General features: G+C 33.6%; 1 protein-coding gene across 1 annotated transcript; it reads left to right on the top strand.

Annotated features, from left to right (window-relative positions):
• The first annotated feature begins 9,059 nt into the window (after positions 1 to 9,059).
• On the top strand, positions 9,060 to 9,974 carry LOC141519682 (vomeronasal type-1 receptor 1-like). The gene has a single exon (XM_074231851.1). The coding sequence runs from the start codon at positions 9,060 to 9,062 to the stop codon at positions 9,972 to 9,974; it is 915 nt and encodes a 304-aa protein (XP_074087952.1).
• Positions 9,975 to 23,499: the final 13,525 nt, after the last annotated feature.

The following is a 23,499-nucleotide window of genomic DNA, read 5'->3' as shown; positions in this document are numbered from 1 at the left end:
TCTGGTTCTGGAATAGCATTCTACAAATTGGGAAAAGGCAGTCTTCTCCCTTTGGGCCTCCTCATCGATGTCCATGAATTATGGCAAAATGGGAAAGAAACTCAAGTTAGGAACCAAGGCCTAGGGTTTAGATCCTACCTACTGCTTCTTGCCTGTGCTATCTTAAGGTGATCATTTCAATTTCAAGTTTCAATTTCAAGTTCAGCAGAGTTTGGGACTTTTCCCTAACATTTGTTAAAGTCTGAATCACAGGAAATTGTGTTATCAGATGAAGAGAGAGAGAGAGAGAGAGAGAGAGAGAGAGAGAGAGAGAGAGAGAGAGATGCTTTCTCATTTCTCTTTGTAGATAACTATTTCCTATATTTTTTGTGGAGTAACCACACTCTTTAAAGGGATGATAAAGAGTGTGATAATTGGGAATCCAGAACCCAAAGGCAGTCCAGAACTCCAACTGACCTTACTGTTATGACAAAGAAGTCCTCTATAGTTTCATATTTTCTTATTCTCATTCCAATTATTGCATTTTTCAAATTAATTAATTGGTCATTAGACCATATTAAATACTATTAATTTGCTACGAATGATGATCATTTCTTCTATTAATTATTTCCTATAATTCAATTTAAATGCTATTAGTAAAAATACATTAACAACCTTAACAATAATTTTGAAATCATATACATCTCGTTTCCCCTAATTATTTCTTCATGTCTCTCCCCCTTCCATCTATTTCTTTTTTCCCCCCTCCCTTAATGTGCTCAGCTATTAAAGAAAATACTATACCTACACTCAGGAAACATGACTTCTTATCAAGTCTTAGACACTCAATAGCTGTGTGACCCTAGACTAGTAATTGAACCTCATCTCCATCAGTTTCTCCAGTTCTATAATAGACACAAGACAGCTAGGTGACATAGTTGATAGAGCACTGGTTTTGGAGTCAGGAAGACAGGAGTTCAAATTCAACCCCAGGCACTTGACTCTTACTAATTGTGTGATCTTGGGCAAGTAACTTTACCATGTTTGCCTCACATCCTGGGCCATCTCCAGTCATCCTGTTTCATATCTGACCACTGAATTCAGCTGTCTCTGGAGAAGAAGGTGATACTGGAGACAGTACACACCCCTTTACTCAAATTCAGTTCTTGTGCTGGTCACGGCTTCACCTCCCTGATGTTGTGATCTTCTTTGAAAATGATAGACAAACATTTTAAGAGGAATAACAATGCATTTTTTTAAACTTATTTTCTTGTTTTTTACTTATCTAATTGCCTCACACCTTGTAAATATTTTCTAAATTCTTCCTTCCTTTCTCATTTTTATGTTTCTTTCACTTCATCTTTCATTGCAACCTTTCTTTCTCCTCTACTTGGGTGTAAATTATATATAAACATAAAAAATATATCTGACCATGTATGCTACACACGTATGCTTGAATTTCATATCTATATGTTATTCATATTGTTTGTGTATGGCTTGCTAATCACTTTCTCTAAAGTTTGTAGTTTTTCGCTTTTCTCCTGTAGACTCTACAGCTTATGTAGTTGAAAGTTACGACACTGCCCTCTTTAGTCTGAAGCAGTCAGTAAGTTCCTATTTGCATTATCTGTTATTCTCAAAGCAGTTTTTTGTTCTGACTGGGAAGGTAGGTGGGTTTTATGATTCTTGAATTACTGTTTTAATGAATCAGTTTTCTTTGGAAAAATCACTTTTTTAAAAATAGTTTTTTTCATGTGTAATTAATGAATAGTTTCAGTCTTATTCATTTTATCCATAATATGAATAGATTAATAAGTATATGCAATTTATGTATTTTACAATGTAATTAGTTTAACTGAGAGGCTTTAAGTTTAATCTTGTCTTTTTACTTATTTTTCCAACTCAGTCTTCTTGTTGGGAGTCTTTATAACAATCTCCTCAAACATTCGAGATTATTTCTCATATTTTTTCTTTGAACTTCAGGTGTCTCTGAAACAAAAATTAATTCTCTTGATGGATTCATTTTCAACTCTGCCATAATTTTAGAATATATCAAAAAAATTCTTTTCACAATTTTCCTTGATTTTGGAATAAATGAATTGTATCAGCTGCAATTTTGATCGAGATTATTCTTAATATTTTCAGGAATTCTGGATTCATTACCCAATTTGTTTTAGTCTAAGGTAACAGCTCTCATGTCCTCATTAGTAGAGTTCTCTTTAGACAAGTGTTTTCACAAAATACAAAATCAATAAAATTTTCCTTTTTGTACTGAACTATAGTTTTGGGTTTTTTTTATATTTTTCAAGGCAATGGGGTTAAGTGGCTTCCCCAAGGCCACACAGCTAGGTAATTATTGTGTCTGAGGCTGGATTTGAACTCAGGTAGTCCTGACTCCAAGGCCAGTGCTCTATCCACTGCACCACCTAGCCACCCCTGAACTATAGTTTTAAGAAAGTATTCATGTACTTGCAACATAATCCTACTGAAGATTCCAATCCAGAGTTTTTAAATTAGTTTTACTATATGGATCAGTGATTGTGGCTTTTCAAGATGTGTTCATAAAATAAAAATGTATATACTGTGGAATTCCATTAAATGTCTCATCTTTCCTTGCTCATACAACATTGAATGTCATTTATAACAAATTAAGTGATAATTCCACTTTGTTGACACAAACTTCCATTTTTTTTCATTGTATTCTGAATAGACTTTCTTTAAAAAAATTATTCATTTAAGTCAATGGGTTAAGAGTCACTTGCCCAAGGTCACAAAACTAGACAATTATTAAGTGATTGAGGCCAGATTTGAACTCAGTTTATCAAGACTCCAGGACCATTGCTCTAACCATTGTACAACCTAGCTGTCCTATGAATAGGCTTTTATAAACACCACATATGTGTATCTGATTTCAGTTCCAAATTTGTACTATGTTTCTATTTTAAGTAGTAATAACAAATGTATTAACAATGTATATAATGCTATATTTTGAATTAATATACAACACATTGAATAATTATGAATAGATATGACATGTAACATAAATACATTTCCAAAGCAGGAATTTGAAAGAGAGAGAAAATATTTTAATAAATAAAAATATTGGCATCAAACCCAGAGAATTTGACCTTCTATAGCTAGGGAATATTGTATGCAGTGCTTTTTTCTCTGGAGTTAGGAAGACATGATTTCCAACTTAATACCAGAGATTTTATTATCTGCATAACCATTGGCAAGATCTTTAAGTTCTATCTACCTCAGTTTCTTCCTGTCAAGTGTAGATAATTATAGTACTAGATTCTTAGGATTTTTCCTAGTTTGAAAACTGTTCAATATTTGTGAAGTGATTGTCACAGTGCTGACATATAATAGCATCTAAAACATTTACTTGATACTTTGTATTCCATAAAAAATGTTTTGTGAAAAATAAATCTAATATGTTTGTGCATTTATTCAAATAAAAATGCAAATATTAATGCTCAAATAAATGTCTTATGAGAATTCTAGGGACAGCTGTGTGGTGCAGTGGATAGAGTACCAGTCCTAGAGTCAGGAGGTCCTGAATTCAAATGTGACCTCTAACACAATAATTATCTAGCTGTGTGATCCTAGGCAAGTTACTTAACTTTATTGCCTTGCAAAACAAACAAGCAAACAAAAATTCAAATAAAAGTATCCTAAGCAACATTCTAAGGTAAGTGATTTATCCTCGATCAGATGGATAATAATATTTTGGTTTTTTTGGGGGGGAAAGTCAGCTCATAGACTTTATTTTTTTAACTTTAGAAAGGTTTTATTTATTTTTGAGTTTTACAATCTTCCTTCCAGCCTTGCTTCCCTCTCCCCACTCCCTATGCAAGCTAGTTTGTTAGTTTTTACATCATTCCCATAATATGCATTGATCTAAGTTGAATGTGATGAGAGAGAAATCATATACTTAGGAAGAAACATATAGTATGTAATATAGCAGAATTACATATAACATAGCATTTTTTAAAATTATAGGTATTAGTCTTTGGTATTTGTTCAAACTCCACAATTTTTTCTCAGGATACAGATGGCATTCTCCATTGCAGACATCCTAAAATTATTCCCCTGTTGGTATGCTCAAGTCAATTAAAGGTTGATCGTCACTCCCATTTTGCTTTTTCAGTGTCCAAAGTTTTTCTGGGTTTGCTTATCTTTCTCAGCATCAGTTCATAGAAATTTTTCCAGGCTTCCCTAAATTCCCATCCCTTCTGGTTTCTATTGCTGGGTGTCTGTGATATATATATATATATATATATATATATATATATATATATATATATATATATATACATACATATATATGTATCACAGTTTGATAAGCCATTCCCCAATTGATGGACATTCCCTCAGGTTCCATTTCTTTGCCACCACAAACAGAGCTACTATGAACATTTTTGTACAGGTGATGTTTTTACCCTTTTTCATAATCTCTTCAGATTATAGACACAGTAGTGGTGTGGCTGGATCAAAGGGTGTGCACATTTTCATTGCCTTTTGGGCATAATTCCAAATTGCTCTCCAGAAAGTTTGGATGAGTTAAAAGCTCCACCAGCAATGTATTAGTGTCTCAGATTTCCCACACCCCTTCCAACATTGATCATTGTCCTTTCTTGTCATAATGTCCAGTCTGAGAGGTGTAAGGTGGTTCCTCAGAGATGTTTTAATTTGCACTTCTCTAATAATTAGTGATTTGGAACAATTTTTAATAAGACTATGGATTGCTTTGATTTCCTCATCTGTAAATAACCTTTGCATATCCTTTGACCTTTTGTCAATTGGGTAATGGCTGGTCTTTTTTTTTTTAAATTGACTCATTTCTCTGTATATTTTAGAGATGCAGCTCATAGACTTTATTGAGAGTGACTCCTATGACTTTATAAACACATATTCTATAATCAATTCTATTATTCTCTGGTGTGATAAGATTAATGATTGTTCAGGATAGTCAAAATCTTTAGTCTAAAATGTTCACATATATATTACAATAATTTTATTAGTCTTCTCAGTTTCTTTCCTAAATTAGTTCTGTTTCTTCTTTGTAACCAAGGCATATCTTTCATCTGTGGCATGAGTTGTGTGAACCCTTCACCTGAGACTTTGTCCTTAATGTCTCAGATGAGAACGATGTATCTCTAGTATGCACAAAGGTTCTTACCTTGGACACAATACCATATACATTATTTTGGCCACCATATTTTACAATCTCCAGTAGTATCTTTTGGGGGATAACTAAGAATTTCTAGGAAGTCAATTATATTTTCCTGAACCATTCTATGAAATTCTTGAATTGTTGATATGGAAAAGTTTCAGTTCTGTCCATCTCTTTGTGACCCTATTTGGATTGTTCTTGTCAAACATACTAGCGTAGTTGGTCATTTACTTCTGAAGCTCATCTTACAGATGAGTAAATGAGTGATTTACCCAGCAACACCCAGCAATTACATTGTCTGTCAATGGATTGGAACTCAGAACAACCTGACTTTAGGACTGGTACTTTAGCCAGTGCACCCACTGAAGTCACCTAGGTCAGTCAGTTCTTTACTACTCAGTTCCCTTATTTCTTGTGAAATGTCTTTCTTCTTTGGAAAGAAGACATGGAGACAAAGATTCTTCATCTATATTGCTAAAATTGACCTTGTATCTCAGATACAGGTGTATTTTGCCTAGAAATCATGCATATAAGAGCAAATTATTCTAAAGATGAGTCACAGACTCTCTTTATGTTTTTTTTCAATTCTCACAGAAAAAAATGCTAGTTATAATATAGAAATTTATTAATCATGATTAAGCACATATAACCTTTATCAGATTACTGCTATCCTGGGGAAGGAAAAGGGAAGCGAATGAGGTAGAAAAATGTGAAACTCAAAGTCTTCCAAAAAGTGAATGTTGAAAATCAAATTATCTTTATATATAATTGAAAAATATTTAAAAAATGAAAAATGAAAAATTTTAGATATGACTTTTAGGAAAACCATTGATTGCACTTTATTTCCAGACAAAAAGAATATGTCCATCGATCACCAAATGTTTAAGAATGATTAAAGTTACTATGCTCTGATTTTCTTTATCATGATGTCACATTTTGTTTTAAATTTTTTGTTTTCAGAAATTTTTTGCACAAATGCGAACATTTATTGGGTAAGTCCCTTGTATAAACATTTAAGGTTAGATAAATAAGCCAAAGGTGTTATTATACAAGGCCATGTTTGGAAAGGCAATGGGAAAGCATGGAGATGTTCTATACTTTTTACGAGCACATCTTGATAAATATTAATCTCTTATAATCTGGATAAAGCATATATTTGAGTACGAATACATGTCAGGAAGATGTATATTAGTTAAAATAGGAGTTTAAAAAGGCATAGATGAAATCACAGAAGATACTGGGACATCTCAGAAATTGATCATCAAGAATAGAGAAGCAATGAGTTGCCAGGGACTATTGTTATCAAGCAATGGTCAAAGATAGTGAATCAACACCGGATCATATTGAAAAGAATGTTCTGAATGATAACCTCAAACAAAATTTACTAAGTTCTCATACATATTTTTAAAAATAATTTGCATGTGTCCATATAGAAATAAGTGAAAATTGGGTAGTTCATCAAGAATTTTGAAGTTCTTTTATTATGATATAACATGATCTTTATTAGCAACTCAATAACCCTATAAACTAACCATCATCCACATTTTACTGATGATGAAGACATAAGAAATAAGGTGATATGGTAGTGGTTATGCTGTGAATGAGCAGCTAAAAATGTTTTCAACACATTTGTCTTTTGCAACCCTAATTCAAAACTGTCTGAACTATGCCTATTGATAGGTATTTCATACTTAAAAGTTTGAAAAAATCAATACCCATGTCTCTCTCTCTCTCTCTCTCTCTCTCTCTCTCTCTCTCTCTCTCCACACACACACACACACACACACACACACACACACACACACACACACACACATATATATATATGTATAAGATGTATATACAATATATTTATGAGTTGGCCTCTATTTATAGATGTAGGTTCATAAGACAAATTATATTATTCCTTCACACCTCCTACTAAAATTTTCAAAAGAAACTTATTTTCTGCCAAATTAAGGAGGTTTATCCGTGTATTACTTTCCCATCTTAATCAGAAAGGCAGAAATTTGATTTCTTGTCCAGAATCTAGTCATAAGGAACACAGAACTGAGGAGGTACATGCATTTCTCACCCTTTGATGATGATTTCGTCTAAGATTTAAGAAGGAATTGTCCAAGCTTCCTTTCTGTACAGGCCAAGTACTTTTCTGTATTTGTTAATCAGGAGAATAAGACGAGACTCTAAGGAGATCAATAGCTTTATTGAGGAAGTTGTTTCCTTAACATCTTCTTTTAGGTCAGTGTGCATATTCCTCTGCACTGGAAGACTCTTCAACTCTGAGAGCATGCCCTCAGGATTATATCCTGGGATAATTCTTACTAACTACTCCATGTCAGCAATAGCTGCTTTTGGAACAATCATTTCCCTCTTGAATGGTTCTTCATGGTCCTGATGTCTCTCTACTAGAGGGATCAGAATTCTTTAAGTGAAAGGATGCAGGAGTCTTACAATAACAATAACATACAACCAAAATGAGCTGTCATTTTTGTGTCATCACAAGAGACTTTGGAAAGCCCATAGGTATTTTAGTAAGTAAATACTGAAACTAAGGAGGGTACCTATTCTTCTCTGATTTCTACCCAAACTGCAGGCATATCTACATGCCTGTCCCAAATGACGTTGATGCTGCCTATTAAATCCAATCCCAGCTTCATCCAAAATTGAAGGAGAAATTGTAGGGAACTGGATGTAAAAAACTACTGTCAGATGATCTTTATGTTAAATAAAGTGATTGATTTTATCAATTGATCTAGTGATATTTTTTGCAAGATTTCATAATGAATAGAAGGAAAATACAAGCCTTCAGAACATAGTAGAGAACTCTAGTGTAATCCTTACTTGCAAAGGAATCTACCTGATGCTATATTCAATAAGAAGTAATTCAAGATTTAAAAGATGATCTTCCTTATAGGATAACTCACTTCCCCTGAGGGCAATATTATTTAAAAGCTCTAAAATATTTTGTCAGTTTGTCAAGCTTAAATATTTCTTCTTTTAATCCAAATAATTTTCATTTTCTGAATTTAAAGACAAATAATTCACACAACATATATGGAACTAAGACTTTCCTAAGATTCTCCAAACAGGTTGTTTATTTGGTATGCAACTTACTATCTATTATTCACAATATGATTGCCTTATTAAAATTTTATACTTTCAAATTAAATATAGAGTATTTAGAGTAGAAAACCTTTCTCAAGATTGTCATATAGCTTCTCTGAAGTGTTATTCTCCCTGGACTAAATATGTAAATTTATTGATATATGTAATTTTTATTTTTTCCCTATAAGAACTTCATCATATCATTTTTCAGTCACTGGAAAATCTATAGAATATCAATCCCATTCTTAATATGAGTCATATATATATATATATATATATATATATATATATATATATACACTTTATGTGCACAGAATTGAATATATGAACAGAGACACCATTACATAAAAAAGAATAAAACATGCTGTTTATAAATACAACTATTTCTTTTCTTATTTTAAATTTAATTTATTTAAGGCAATGGGGTTAAGTGACTTGCCCAAGGTCACACAGTTTGGCAATTATTAAATTTCTGAGGCTGGTTTTGAACGTAGGTCTTCCTGACTCCAGGGTCAGTGCTTTATTCACTATGCCACCTGGCTGCCCAAGTGCAACTTTTTCACAGTGCCCCCAAATGAAGATTTTGTATCAATAAAATTTAAAAAATTACCTAGTATGAGTATAAAAATTCTAAAGCTGTGTATCTGCAAAACCAACCTGGATTACTGATGCTTACCTAACTAGTCAGAAATACATGAAATTTCAATTTAATTCCTTGTTTAATAATAGAATATTGTCTTTTTTCCCCAGGTCTCTTTGGATCCAATACCTTTTTTTCTGTCCAAGAGGATAAGGAATGCAAACTTATGACAATATTCTGTGCATTTTCTACATGCTTCAAAGTATAATCGGAGTCTTTGGTAATTGTTTACTCCTTTTTCTGTATGGTTTTAATTTAATTGCTCGTCAAAGGATAAGATCTATTGATGTGATTTTTGTTAATTTGGCACTTTCCCACATTATGCTGATTCTCTTCAGGGGAGTTCCATTGACAATCCAAGTTTGCAATCAGAAAATTTTCCTGAGTGACATTTCATGTAAAATCATAATTTATCTACAAAGAGTGGCCCGGGGTCTTTCCCTTTGTACTACCTGTCTTCTTAGTGTCTTCCAAGCTACCATCATCAGTTCCAGCATCCCCCAATGGTCTAAAACTCCAAAGTACATTGTTTTATGCTGTGTCTTCATATGGGTACTCAATTTGTTGATAGATGCGGATGTGCCTCTGTATGTGACTGGCACTAGGAACAACACATTCATCAATGATAAAGGGAATCTAGGATTTTGCTTTATAGATTGGCATGCCTTATCTATTTCAAAACATATTATCGGTAAAATGTTTTATGATGCAGTGTTTATAGGGTTCATGGCTATTACCAGTGCCTACATGGTTCTTTTTTTGTTCAGACACCACTGGCAAGTCCAACACCTTCATAACACTACCCTCAATCCCATTTCTTCCCCAGAGACCAGAGCTACAAAAGTTATCTTGTTGCTCATGATCATCTTTGTATGTTTTTATTCATTGGCTTCCATTTTTATTATTGTCATGCAAAATTCTAAACATAGTATCCAATGGACCATGTATATTTCTATTTTGTTGGCTTCAGCTTATGCAATTATTAGTCCCTTTGTTCTAATCAGTAGTGACTCAAATGTATTCAACTATAATATATTCAAACATTTTTATCTCAACACATTAACGTCTTAGAATATATATATATTAAAACTGTACAGTCACTGATTTTTTTTTAACTTTTGTAAGCCAAATGGAGTTAAGTGGCTTGCCTAAAGCCACACAGCTAGGTAATTACTAAGTGTCTGAGGCTGGATTTGAACTCAGGTACTCATGACTCTAGGGCTGGTGCTCTATCCACTGCACCACCTAGCTGTACCCAGTCACTGAATTTTAAAGAAAAAATAAACTCTAGAGTCACAGTTAGTATAAATCTCTTATTCTTAAAACAAGACACTGGAGCAAAGTAAAAGCTTCTGTAAATCAGAAAATCATGATTTAACTTTCTCAAAATTATTCCTCTATATACACATCATTTTGCCTACGACAATAACAAATTTTTGGATCCCCCCCAAAAGGATATGTTTCTGGAACATTGGTACAAATTCCAAATTTTTGTTCCCTCCATCATAAGTGAATTATGCTTTGTCACCCTATTCAGCATTCTTAATTTATGAACCAATTATCAAAGGAGTTAATTTTCATAGGTCTACATGAAGAATGAGAATCAAAGATATTTTGTTAAATTTAATTCTCCTTATATAAAATTCAGAAACCTACAAACTATGTTATACTAGCTCCTCTTCTCTAGATATAGCTAAAAACTATTCATTTTTCATTTTTTTTGCCTTAAAATAATGTACATCATAAAATCCAAACCAAATGTGCACTCCTTATTAAGAGAAATGATGAGAGATGGGCATTATAAGGGGAGAGAGAAATTGAGGGAAAGAGAGAGAGAGAGAGAGAGAGAGAGAGAGAGAGAGAGAGAGAGAGAGACAGAGACAGAGAGACAAAGATAAAGACAGAGACAAAAAGACAGAGTCAGAGTGACAGAGAGAGATAGATAGACACAGAGATACAGAGAGACAGAGACCAAGTGAGACAGAGATGGACATAGAGAGACAGAGACAGAAACAGAGACAGAGACAGAGAGAGAGATATATAGATGACAATCAGAGACGCAGAATTATTTCAGCAAATTTAATCAATATTTTGAAAAGATCTCACCCTATGTGGAATGTGGTTATTCATGTGACATGCTGAATTTAGAATAATCATTATTAAATCAAAGTTTCAAAGTCTAATTTCTGGTTATACCACTTACATTTTTGGATGACCACTTGTATGACCTTTACACTTTCCTCAATTTGAACTTTGGTTGGAAAACAAAACTAAGTATAGGCTATGACTGATCAAAATCCAATGTTCCCATTAAATTGTTATCTCTTCTTACCCAATTTTCTCTATTTTTAATTTAGGAATAATCATCATAAAAAGAGTTGACAGAAATGATCGTTATTCTCTGGGACACCTGTTTTCTAGAACAAATAAACCTTGAGCCAGTCATTTAGAGGGTCTTTAACATTCAAGATTGCTATTGACAATTTCTGTTAAAATTTATTAAATTTAGTCAAAGTGATTTATGTATAATTTAAATCCTACTACTATTAATAAAGATGACAAATTGCCCAGAAATTTTCTCAAAAACATTTTGAAGACAAGAGCAATAAATAACACTAGGTGAAGAGACACAACTATTTATAATCTTAAAGGGAAAAAAGGGAGAGTGTGAATGCTGAGTAAATTTTATTCAATAGATTTGACCCAGAGAGGAAATAAGATATATTTCAGTTGGATTTAAAAATTTATCCTAATCTACAGTGAAGGGGGGGCAGGGAAAGGGAAAGATAAGAGAAGAAGGGACTCATAAATGTATAGGCAAAGGTATGAGTGAAATCAAGCTGAAACTTAAATTTTAAAAGAAAAGTTAAAGGGGAATGGGAGTAAATCTTTGATGGGTAGGAGTAAGATGAAAGGAAAGAGAAAACTATAAATGAGGAAAGACAGCATGGAAAGAAGTACAGAATTAGTATTCTTAGTTGTAAATGTGAATGGGATGAACTCTCCCATAAAATGGAAGCAGATAGCAGAGTAGTTTAAGAACCAGAATACACCAATATGTTGTTTACAAGAAACATATTTGAAGCAGACATATACACAGAAGGAAAAAGCTTGGAGCAAAATGTATTATGCCTTAGGTGAAGTAAAAAAAAAAGGGGATATTGATACTGATCTCAGATAAAATTTAAGTTAAATTCATTCTCATTAAAAGGGATAAAGGGGGGGCGGCTAGGTGGTGTGGTGGATAGAGCACCAGCCCTGGAATCAGGAGTAAATGAGTCCAAATCTGGTCTCAGACACTTAATAATTACCTAGCTGTGTGGCCTTGGGCACATAACTTAACCCTATTGCTTTGCAAAAACTAAAAAAAACCCGGGATAACGGAAACTATATCTTCTTAAAAGCTCCATTGGTAATAAAGCTATATCATTCCTAAACATATATGCACCTAATGACATGGGATCCAGATTTCTAGAGGAAATGTTGAGTAATTACACGGAGACACAGGGAGCAAAATTTTAATAATAGGGTACCTCACTCTCCTCTCAAAACACAAAATAAACAAGAAGGATGTTGAAAAGATGAATGAAATCTTAGAAAATTTACATATGATAGCTCTCTGGAGAAAACCCAATGGGAATAAAAAAACATATAACTTTTTCTTGGCAGTAAATAGAACTTATACACTAAAATTGACCATATACTAGGACACAGAAATCTTATAATGATATACAGAAAGAGAGAAATAATAACTTTCTCCTTCTCAGACCGCGATGAAACAAAAAGTACATGTAATAAAAGATCAGGGAAAGACAAACCAAAAACTAAATGGAAATTAAATAATTTAATCTTAATAAAAGGTAGATCAAGCAATAAATCAATAATCATATCCAAGAAATGATACTAATAAGATATCATACCAAATTTATGGGATGTAGCCAAGGAAGTTTTGAGGGGAAACTTTATATCTCTAAATGCCTGGAAGAGTAAAATGGAGAAAGCCTAGATCAATAAATTGGGTATGCACCTAAAACATCTAGAAAAAGAGATAATTAAAGAGCCCAAATTAAACACCAAATTAGATATTCTGAAAATCAAGAAAGAGATGAATAAAATTGAAAGCAAGAAGACCATTGATTTCATGAATAAAACTAAGGATTTTTTTTTGAAAAATCAATAAAATAGACAAATTTTTGGTTAATCTGATTTAAAAACAGAAAGAAAATAACCAAATTACCATCATCAAAAATGAAAAAGGTGAACTAATCTCCAATGAGGAGGAAATTAAAGAGAAAATTTGGAGCTACTTTGCCAAGCCATATGCTAATATGTTAGATAACCCAAGTGAAATGGATGAATATTTTAAAAAATATAAACTTCCCAGATGAACCAAAAAAAATAAATTACATAAATAACCATATTTCAGTAAAAGAAATTGAAGAAACAATAAACTCCCTAAGAAAGGAGTTTATTTATTATTTTATTAAAATCCAGATCCAGATAGATTTGCATGTAAATTCTAACAAACATTTAAGGAACAATTAATTCATATTCTATATAAACTATTTTAAAAAGCAGGAGAAGAAGGATTTCTGCCAAACTCCTTTTAGGATACCAGCATGGTGCTGATTCCTAAATCAGGAAGAACCAAAATAGAAAAAGAAAATTATACACCAATCTTCCTAATGAATAGTGATACAAAAAATCTTAAATGAAATTTCAGCAATTAGATAAAATCAAGTAGTTACTAGGATAATGCACTATGATCAGGTAGGATTTAGGTAGTTAGGGTTGGTTCAAAATTAAGAAAACACTCAACATAATTGAACATGTCAATAGCAAATCTAAGAGAATACAACATCCATTCATCTTAAAAACACCCCAAGATTTAGGAATAAATGGAGTTTGTGTTAAAAATAATAACTAGTATCTATGTAAAACCATCAAAAATATAAATGTAATGGGAATAAACTTGGAGCACTTCCAGTAAAATTAAGGGTGAAACACTGATCCCCATTATCATCATTACTATTCAATATAGAATTAGAAATGCTAGCTGTAGAAATAAGAGAAGAAAAAGAAATTGAAGGAATCAGAATTGGCAATGAAGAAGCAAAGCTTTGACTCTTTGCAGATGTTATGATGGCATACTTCGAGAACCTGAGAAAACAACTTCAGTAAAGTAGCAGGATATAATAGAAACTCACATACATTATTAGCATTTTTATATCTGTACAACTTATCCCAAGAGTAAGAGATAGAAAGAAAAATTCCCTTTAAAGTAACAATAGAAAACATTAAATACTTGGCAATCTACCTCCCAAGGCAAGCCCCCAAACTTGTAAACACAATTATAAATCAGCTCTCACTCAAATAAGGTCAGATCTAAATAATTGGGAATATGTCAATTACTTATGGTTAGGTAGAGCTAATATAATGAAAGTGACAATTCTACCCAAATTAAATTACTTATTCAGTGCCATACCAATCAAACTAGCAAATAACTTTTTTGCCTCTACAGAAAAAAAAAAAAGAGTAACAAAATTCATCTGGAGCAACAAATGGGCAAGAATAGCAAGGGACCTGATGAAAAAAAAATATAAAGGAAGGTGGCCTAGCTCTACCAGATCTAAAACTGTACTATAAAGGGGCAAATTTCAAAACTGCTTTTTTAACACATAAGAAATAGAGTAGTGGATCAGTAGATAAGGATAGGTTCAAAAGAAACCACAGTAAATGTTGGGAGCCAGGGTCTCTAAGCTGCTTGACACAGTTGCAGCAAGAAGACACAAGGTGGTCACACCACCTGATGGAACAAGATTTCCTTCTTCAATATATATATATCTATATATCTATATATCTATGTATCTCTATCTTTATATATATATATATATATATATATATATATATACACATAGATATATGGATTCCATGAATAACAATATTTATAGGTCTATTATTGATTGCAATACTTACTTATCCTAAAAGTGGAATGATTATAAAGGAAGGATTCCAGAGAAATTTCCTGAATTAAACAGATTGTAAATTCTGTCCAAATTTAACAGGATTGCCTTTCCCCAAGACATACAAAAGGCTTCAACATTATGAAATCTCTGGAAAACCCAACACTGGGAATTCCAAGGAGATGTCAGAATATATATATATATATATATATATATATATATATATATATATATATATATATATATGTAGATATAGATATATATATATAGAGATAGATATAGAGATAGATATAGATATAGATATAGATATACATACATATACAGGGAAAACAGATACAAGATGGGTCAGATAGAATTCCAGGGAAATTAACAGTTTTGCCCCCCTTATCATACACAGGAATATATGATAAAATTGGTGAGAGAATAGTTAGTATAGGTGACCGATATGTGAACTCTAACAGCCTTACTTTATTAGGAAAGAATAAAAAGTCACAGAAACCATGGTTTCTACCAAGAAGGACTGAAAGGAAAATTGGTTATTATATGATTTAATGGATGGGTGGATAAGCATAACGACCCTCACTATAGATTGTTAAGGGAGTGTATCGAAGAACATTACTTACACAGAAAATATAAAAAAACTTTCCATTAAATGAATTGCTTAATAAATAACTTTAAATGAATTACTAATTTTACATTGAAGCAACAAACTAGGTAGCAGCCATGTTGAGGTCATCATGGCCTGCCTGGGCAGGGATAAAAATTAACTACATGATCAAACTTGTAACCACTACATGATGAAACTTGTAACCATATGAACTATATGATTGATAATGAAAATTGTACACTTTTGTAACCAAGGAAATGATCTTAGCTTGGTTGCTTAATACATACATGATTCTGAGACTATAAAAATAAATCTAAGCATCTGACAGTCAGCCTGCTCCTGCCTTTAACCCGTGTCTTGACTCAAATCATTTTGCCGACTCTATCCATCCTGTCAGGTTCCAAGGACCCCGCGGAGGCTGGACCCCTGCAAGTAAATGACTCTAGTGTTCTGCTTTTTGACAAACCCAAAGACATCAGTTTCTGGGATAATTTGACAAAAGTTGTTGTGAAAACTGGAAAACAGCATGAGAAAAGGCACAGAGTCATATCTTACACCCTACACCAAAATAAGGTTACAATGAGTACAGGATTTAGACATAATGGGCAATACCATAGATAAATTAATAGACCAAGAAATCCTCTATCAGATCTATAGAAAGGATATTAATTCCTTACCAAAAAAGAATTAGAGCACATTGTAAACTTCAAAATGAATGATTTTGACTATATTAAATTTAAAAGCTTTTGCACTAATAAAATCAATATTATCAAAATTACAAAGAAAGCAGAAAGCTGGGAAACAATCTTCAAAATGAGGAGTTCTGATAAAGATCCCAATAATAGAGAATTGCATCAAATTTATAAAGTTACAAGTCATTCCCCAATGGACAAATGACAAAAGAATATGAATAGAAGGTTTTCAAATGAAGAATTTAAAACTATATAATCAAATGAAAAATGCTCCAAATTATTTTTAATTAGAGAAATACAAAAGAGGTATCACCTCACACCTATCAGATTGACCAAGATGAGAAAAAAGGAAAATGATCAATGTTGACGAAATTGTGGAAGGATTTGGGCATTGATGCATTGCTGGTGGAGTTGTGAATGGATCCAAACATTTTAGAGAGCAATATGGAATTATGCCCAGAACAATAAAAAATGTTCATTCCCTTTGATCCAGCAATTACAAGTTTAGGTCAATGTCCAGTAGAAAAAAAAAATGTAAAATGTGCCACATTCCAAAATATTCATAGCAGCTCTTTTTACTGGCAAAGAATTGGAAATTGAGGGAATGCTCATCAAATGACCAAACCAGCTATGGTACATTAATGCTATGAAATACTATTATACTATAAGAAACTGAGAATGGTCAGAATCTAGAGAACCTTGTAATGAGTTTCAGGATCTGATGCTGAGCAAAGGGAACAGAATCAAGAGCACATTAATGACAACATAGTGAATTGATCAACCTTGATGGAAGCAGCTCCTCTCAGCAATTCAGAGACCAAGGACAACCATATTGGATGGGCTATGGACAAAGTTATCCCCATCCAGAGATAGAAAAACAAACAAAAAAAATAACTGTCCTTCAGAATCTGATGAACACTTTATAAAAAATATATGTTATGTATCTCTTTCCCTTAATCCTAATTCCTCATACCAAAAACGACTAATTTGTAAGTATGATTGTCAGCAATATGAATGTACAATATTAACCTGACTGTCCGCCATTGAGTGGAAGCGGGGGAAGGGAGGGTGGAAGTAAATTTTGTAATTTAAAATATACAAATGCATATGGATGAATGTTAAAAAAATAAAATAGATGAAGTGAAAAAAATTTACAAAGGAAAAAGAGGTGAATAGCAGTCACAACTATTTTTCAAATCAAAAAAGCAGTTTCCTGTCTATGAATGTCAAAAAACTTGAAGAACAAAAAAAGTTTCTACCTGGATACTTATGAAACAACTCCGCGAGATAAAAAGAAACTAATTTCTTTCTGGTAGTTAAGAAGAAAAGATTACTCCCTTGTTTAATAACAAATAAAGAGAATAAACATAAAGAGAACTTCTTATAATACCCATTTTTAAATAATGGCAACTATTTATCTTGCTAAAACTTCATGGCTATGTTCCACTTCTTCCTTGTTCCTCAAAGGTAATATTTCTTCATCCCATATTCTAAACTTTCAGTGAAAATGAGTTCAACATTTAATATGAAAATGATCATTTTTCTATCATTTTTTTTACAAATTTTCTGTTTTGTTAAGAACTAGTTTTATAACAATTCTATGACACTGACATCAACAAATTCACCTCCACAAATTTCAGCTTCATAAATCCGTGTGGATTGGTTCATTTAAAAGATTGTGGAGAGTGAGAGACACAAATTTCTTTGCCTAATATGTGGTATTCCTTGCAAGCCAAGTTATCTTTTCCTCATAGCCTATAATGGTCTCAGACAAATGTTAAAGAGACTGGAGATAAAAATGAAAATTTCTCTGTTTATTTTACAGAATGCTGGAGCTTCACTATCCTTAGTCCCTGGTTTACTCCCAATTCACCTGTTGTTCTCTATTTGGCAAATCAAGCAAATTCCCCTGTTCTAGTGGACAGCAGGTGATAAAGTTTACTTCCTCAGGCTAGTACTTCTCACACAATGATGGCTTAGTGTTTAAAACAATGCTCCAGGAAGAGCCAAAAAATAAGCAACAGAAAAGAAAATCCAGAGAGTTGATCCAGAAAATTAGGCCAAGGGTAAACCTGGGCAAGAGGCCCTCTAGGTCATTCCCAGTCTTGCAATGACCTCTTTGTGACCCTCAACTGTCTCTTACAAATTCCCCTTTTCTGTTTTTAGGTGAATTTCCTGTAAACCATCCACAAGAGGGTGGATTATTCTCAGACAATACCATAGGAGAAGTACTATGATCATAATCATTACCATCACTGATACACTATGCATGGGAAGATTCCAAAATCAATGTAGGACTTGAAAGTTTATTCTATGCAGCATGATCAGGAATTTTGAAGAATTATCAATTTAACTTGCTATTTTTTCCCCAAGTCAATTAAATTCAAACCCCAAACCAAATGGAGTAAAATTTAATGAAACAATGTCATTTGGTATTTTCTCCAGCACTGTGTAATTACAAGTTATGTAATTTATTCATTGCAGCAATAGCTTTCCATCCCACCTCATAACAACATATTATAACTGTCATTATGTCATGTCAGACTCACAAAAATCATCAATGATAATACAACAAGTTCTTACATTAGGATAATAATCTAAAAATGGTAGATAAACATGTTCTTTTCCAATGTCCCATTTAACAGGATATTGACAAGGTTTTTGCACACTGCTCTGAACACTTCTCATTGTCTCTTTACTTACAGACCCCAGTATCCCTGACATTGGCATGGTGAAAGTTCGTCTTTTGTATCTGAAGGCCCAGGAGGATTACTTCCAAGAGTCTGTTCCTTTGTCTCCTTCTCTTGCATTTCAATGACCTACACTTCCTCCTAATGTTGGTTCTGTATTTCAGTGATAATATGGACATTCATTTCAAGGACCTGGATTTTTCCATTTCCTGTGGAAATATAAACATATCTTAGCTATATAGGACTTAGAAGGGACCCATCTACTTTCCTTCCCTATCTTTTCACAATACTTTTTCTTGAAATTACATAATTCAATCTATTGGTGGGTATATCATATATTCCCCCTCTTTTGTTTTAGAAGGAGAGTTTTAATATTCCTATTTTTTCCTTAATTCAATTACCTATAGACATTTTCAATGGCTTCTAGTACCCGAGAAATGAATCTAAAACTTTCTGAACCATTTTGTATAATTATAACAAGCAAAAACCAGAGACACTTTAACAGAATTTCTTTGAAGTTATAAAACAATATCACATAACTCACAAATACATATACATATATATTCCCTTCCATAAATATATGATAAATGATGAAACAAAGATTACAAACTTTTTTCCTCTGAGACTCAAAAAACTATGGATAACATATATATGTAAAACTCAAGCATACATGTGTAGCACACATGTATAGATGTATTATATATGATGTAAACCCAAGTAGAGGAGAGAGAAAGGTCACAATGAAAGCTGAAGTGAAAGAATGGAAGCGTTTAAAAAATACCTACAAGGTGTGAGGTAATTAGATAAGCAAAATTACTCTGAGAAGGACATGCAGTGTTCTGCCTCTTAAAACATTTGTCTATCATTTTTAAAGAAGACTAGAACATCAGAGAGGTGAAGCCATGACCAGCACAAGAATTGTATTTGAGTAAGGGGGAGTGTACTAAGTCTCCAGTATCACCTTCTTCTCCAGAGGCAGCTGAATCCAGGGGTCAGATATGAATCAGGATGACTGCAGATGGCCCAGGATCTGTCAGGATGGGTCAATTATATATTGGGTTAAAAAATATTACAAGGATATTTGGGTTTCAGCAACTGGTATCTTCACTTATCAGTACTAAGAGATCACCATCTACTTTGTTCCTGTGACCTTAAACGGTTTTCATTCTCTCTTTTCAAATTATTAGACATGGAAAAAGTTTCACTCATATATGTGAGGAGGTGTTCCTTTAGAGATTCTAATTAATCATGCTTAATAGCTGCTGGGGATTTTTACATGAGACAAAGGGTTGTTTCTCTTTCAGACACTTCCTGCTGACTTATTTTCCAGGTGACATGGTAATTACAGTCCTTAGGGGAGATGAGCTGAGTAAAGACTGTGTACATAACTCCAGTCCTGACCATCAACAGCAAACTAGCAAACATATACATGCACTCACACCCCTACATACTGAGACAGACACACACACTCTCACCTACATACAAACTCACATACACACACACACACACTCACACATACACACACAAACACTCCGCAACCATACCCATCCCTTGCCACTGCTTTGGCAACATAGATCAGACTGGTGAGTAACTTTATATATTTTTCATATTGATACAAATTCCTTAAAATTTCAACTAGGAAAAGTAAATTACTTCCCACTGTGTTTGAGATGGAGAAAAGACCTTGCAGATGAAGGATTAGATGAAATAGGCATTATTCTGTCTTTAAAATCCATCCAGGATATGCTATCCTTGCCTTGGTACTTGTATGGTATCTTTGCTTTTGTGCTCTCCCAACTATGGTCCCCATTCAGCCTAAGGTGAGAATGTGTAGGCCCAGTATTCAGAAAGTTGGGACAGATACGAGGAGATTCTGCACTATAACAATCCTGACAGAAAACTGGGTCCTGATCATTCCCTTTTTAACTAAATCTGAGAAGGTAGCAGTTTGAATCCGAACACATCTCAAGGAAAAGCAATTGATTCTGGAGCAATGTGTTAGAAAAGTCAATATGAACTATCTGACAACGTCACTAGCAAGCCCAGAGTCCTCAATGACATGTGCAGAGAATTGTGGTCCTCAGATCCTAGTGGCTTCTGGCTCTTCAGCTTGAACCTCTCCCGTTTTCCTCCACACAGACTCCAGGGCTTTGATAGAGAGTAGATGACTGACTGAGAATTCCTATGGGGGCTGTTAAAGCAATAAATAGCCCAGTCACTTCACCTGTGCCAGAGTCATATAGATTCAGTTTCAGATCAAAAAAGAAGGTAGAGTCATTGATTTAAAGCCTCCATTTTACAGGTGAGGAAATGAGGCCCAGAGAAACTCTGTGCATCTTTCCAAGGCACAGCAAGTTATGAAGTATTGGGGCTCTATTTCAATGCACAATCTCACTAATTTCTATCGCAGTCCTTATGCTTCTTCTGGTTCTGGGATGGCATTCTACAAATTGGGAAAAGTCAGTCTTTTCCCTTTTGGCCTCCTCATAGATGTCCATGAATCATGGTGAAATGTGAAAGAGACTCACATTAGAGACCTAGCCCTAGGGTTTAGATTCTACCTACTGTGTCTTGTCTGTGCTATCTTAAGGTGATCATTTCAATTTGTTTCTAGTGTTTAACAATATTGAATGTAAGATAATGATAAAGAATCATTGACCTAGTTACAATCTGATGATCTTTCCATCACTAGCTTTTATTTTAAAGTGTCTCCTGGTCAGAGGAAACACTCCATCCTCCTTCAATAATCAGGTTCCTTTTGAAATACACAGGCTGATAAGAATGAATTCATATCTTCCAAGAATTCTCTTAGGCAAAGTTCTGCAGAGGTGAATAGAAAGGGGCAGGACTGGCATAAAATTATGGATGTGAAGAATTGATTAAAAATGCCAATTGGAGGCCTATTGGGAGGGAGGTTGCTTTCTATCAGACTAGGTTGCAATAGGAAGGCTCCTGGAGAGGTAACTGTGTCAAATTCAATGGTCTGCCATGGTCTCTTCCATGGATTTTAAAGACATGTTCAGCAGAGTTTGGAATTTCCTCAAAGTCTAAATCACAGGAAATTGTGTTATCAGAAGGAGGGAGTGGGGAGGGGGAGAGGGGGGGGACAGAGTGCAGGGATTATTTCTCAGTTCTCTTTGTAGATAACTATTTTATATACTTTATGTGCAGCAAACTGTACTCTTTAAAGGCATGATAAAGAGTGAGATAATTGGCCACATGTTTTTAGGTGATCATAGGGAGTCCAGAACTTCATCTGACCTTACCGGGATCACAACCAAGTTTTCTTTAGTTTGATATTTTCTTATTCTCATTCCCATTATAGAATCTTTCTAATTAAATAATTGCTCATTAGACCATATTAAATACCATTAATTTTCTATGAATGATAAATATTTCTTAAGCAATTACTATTATGTAATATAATTCAATAATAATGTTATTAGTAAAAATATAATAGTAACATTAACAATAATTTTGAAACCGTATAAATCTATTTTCCCCAAAGTATTTCTTCAACCCTCTCCCTGCCCATCATTTCTCTTTATCCCCCCTCTCTTAATGTGCTGAGGCAGTAAAGAAAGTACTATACCTACCCTCAGGAAACATGACTTCTAATCAAGTCTTAGACACTGAATAGCTGTGTGACCCTAGACTAGTAGTTGAACCTCATCTCCATCAGTTTCTCCATTTCTATAACAGACACAGGACAGCTTGGTAGCGTGGTTGATAGAGCACTGGTCTTTGAGTCAAGAAGACAGGAGTTCACATTCAACCCCAGTACTTGGGCGAGTCACTTAACCCTGATTGCCTCACATCCTGGGCCATCTGCAGTCATCCTGATTCATATCTGACCTCTGGATTCAGCTGCCTCTAGAGAAGGAGGTGATACTGGAGACTTAGTACACTCCCCCTTACTCAAATACAATTCCTGTGCTGGTCATGGCTTCACCTCCCTGATGTTGTAGTTTTCTTTAAAAACGATAGACAAATGTTATAAGAGGAAGAACACTGCATGTCCTTCTCAGAGTATTTTTGCTTATCTAATTACCTCACACCTTGTAGGTATTTTCTAAATGCTTCCATCCTTTGTCATGTTTTTTGTTTCTTTCACTTCATCTTTCACTGTAACCTTCTTTCTCTCTCCTTCCTCTACATGGGTGTGTATCATTTATAATACATCTATACAAGTGTGCTACACAGGTATGCTTGAGGTTTACATGTATATTTTATTCATATTATTTGGGTTTGGGTTAATGATCACTGTCTCTAAAGTTGATAGTTTTGTCTTTACTACTGTAGACTCTAAAACTTATGTAATTGAAAACCATAATACTGCCCTCTTTAGTCACTAAGTTCCTATTTACATTATCTGTTATTCTCAAAGCAGTTTTTTCTTCTGACTAGGAAGGAAGGTAGGTTTTTATGATTCTTGAATTACTGTTTTTAATGTCTCAGTTTTCTTTGAGAAAATCACTTTTTTGAAATAATTCTTTTATATTTAATTAATGACTAGTTTCATGCTTATTTATTTTATCCACAATATGAATATATTTATAAGTATATGCATTTTTGTATTTCACAATGTAATTAGTTTAGCTGTAAGACTTCAAGTTTAATTTCTTCTTTTTTCTTATCATTTTC

The sequence above is a fragment of the Macrotis lagotis genome, chromosome 3, assembly GCF_037893015.1.
Source record: "Macrotis lagotis isolate mMagLag1 chromosome 3, bilby.v1.9.chrom.fasta, whole genome shotgun sequence".
In the NCBI taxonomy this organism is placed as follows: Eukaryota; Metazoa; Chordata; class Mammalia; order Peramelemorphia; family Peramelidae; genus Macrotis; species Macrotis lagotis.
Note: the sequence above shows the minus strand (reverse complement) of the source record. Positions and strands in the feature narration are given on the sequence as shown.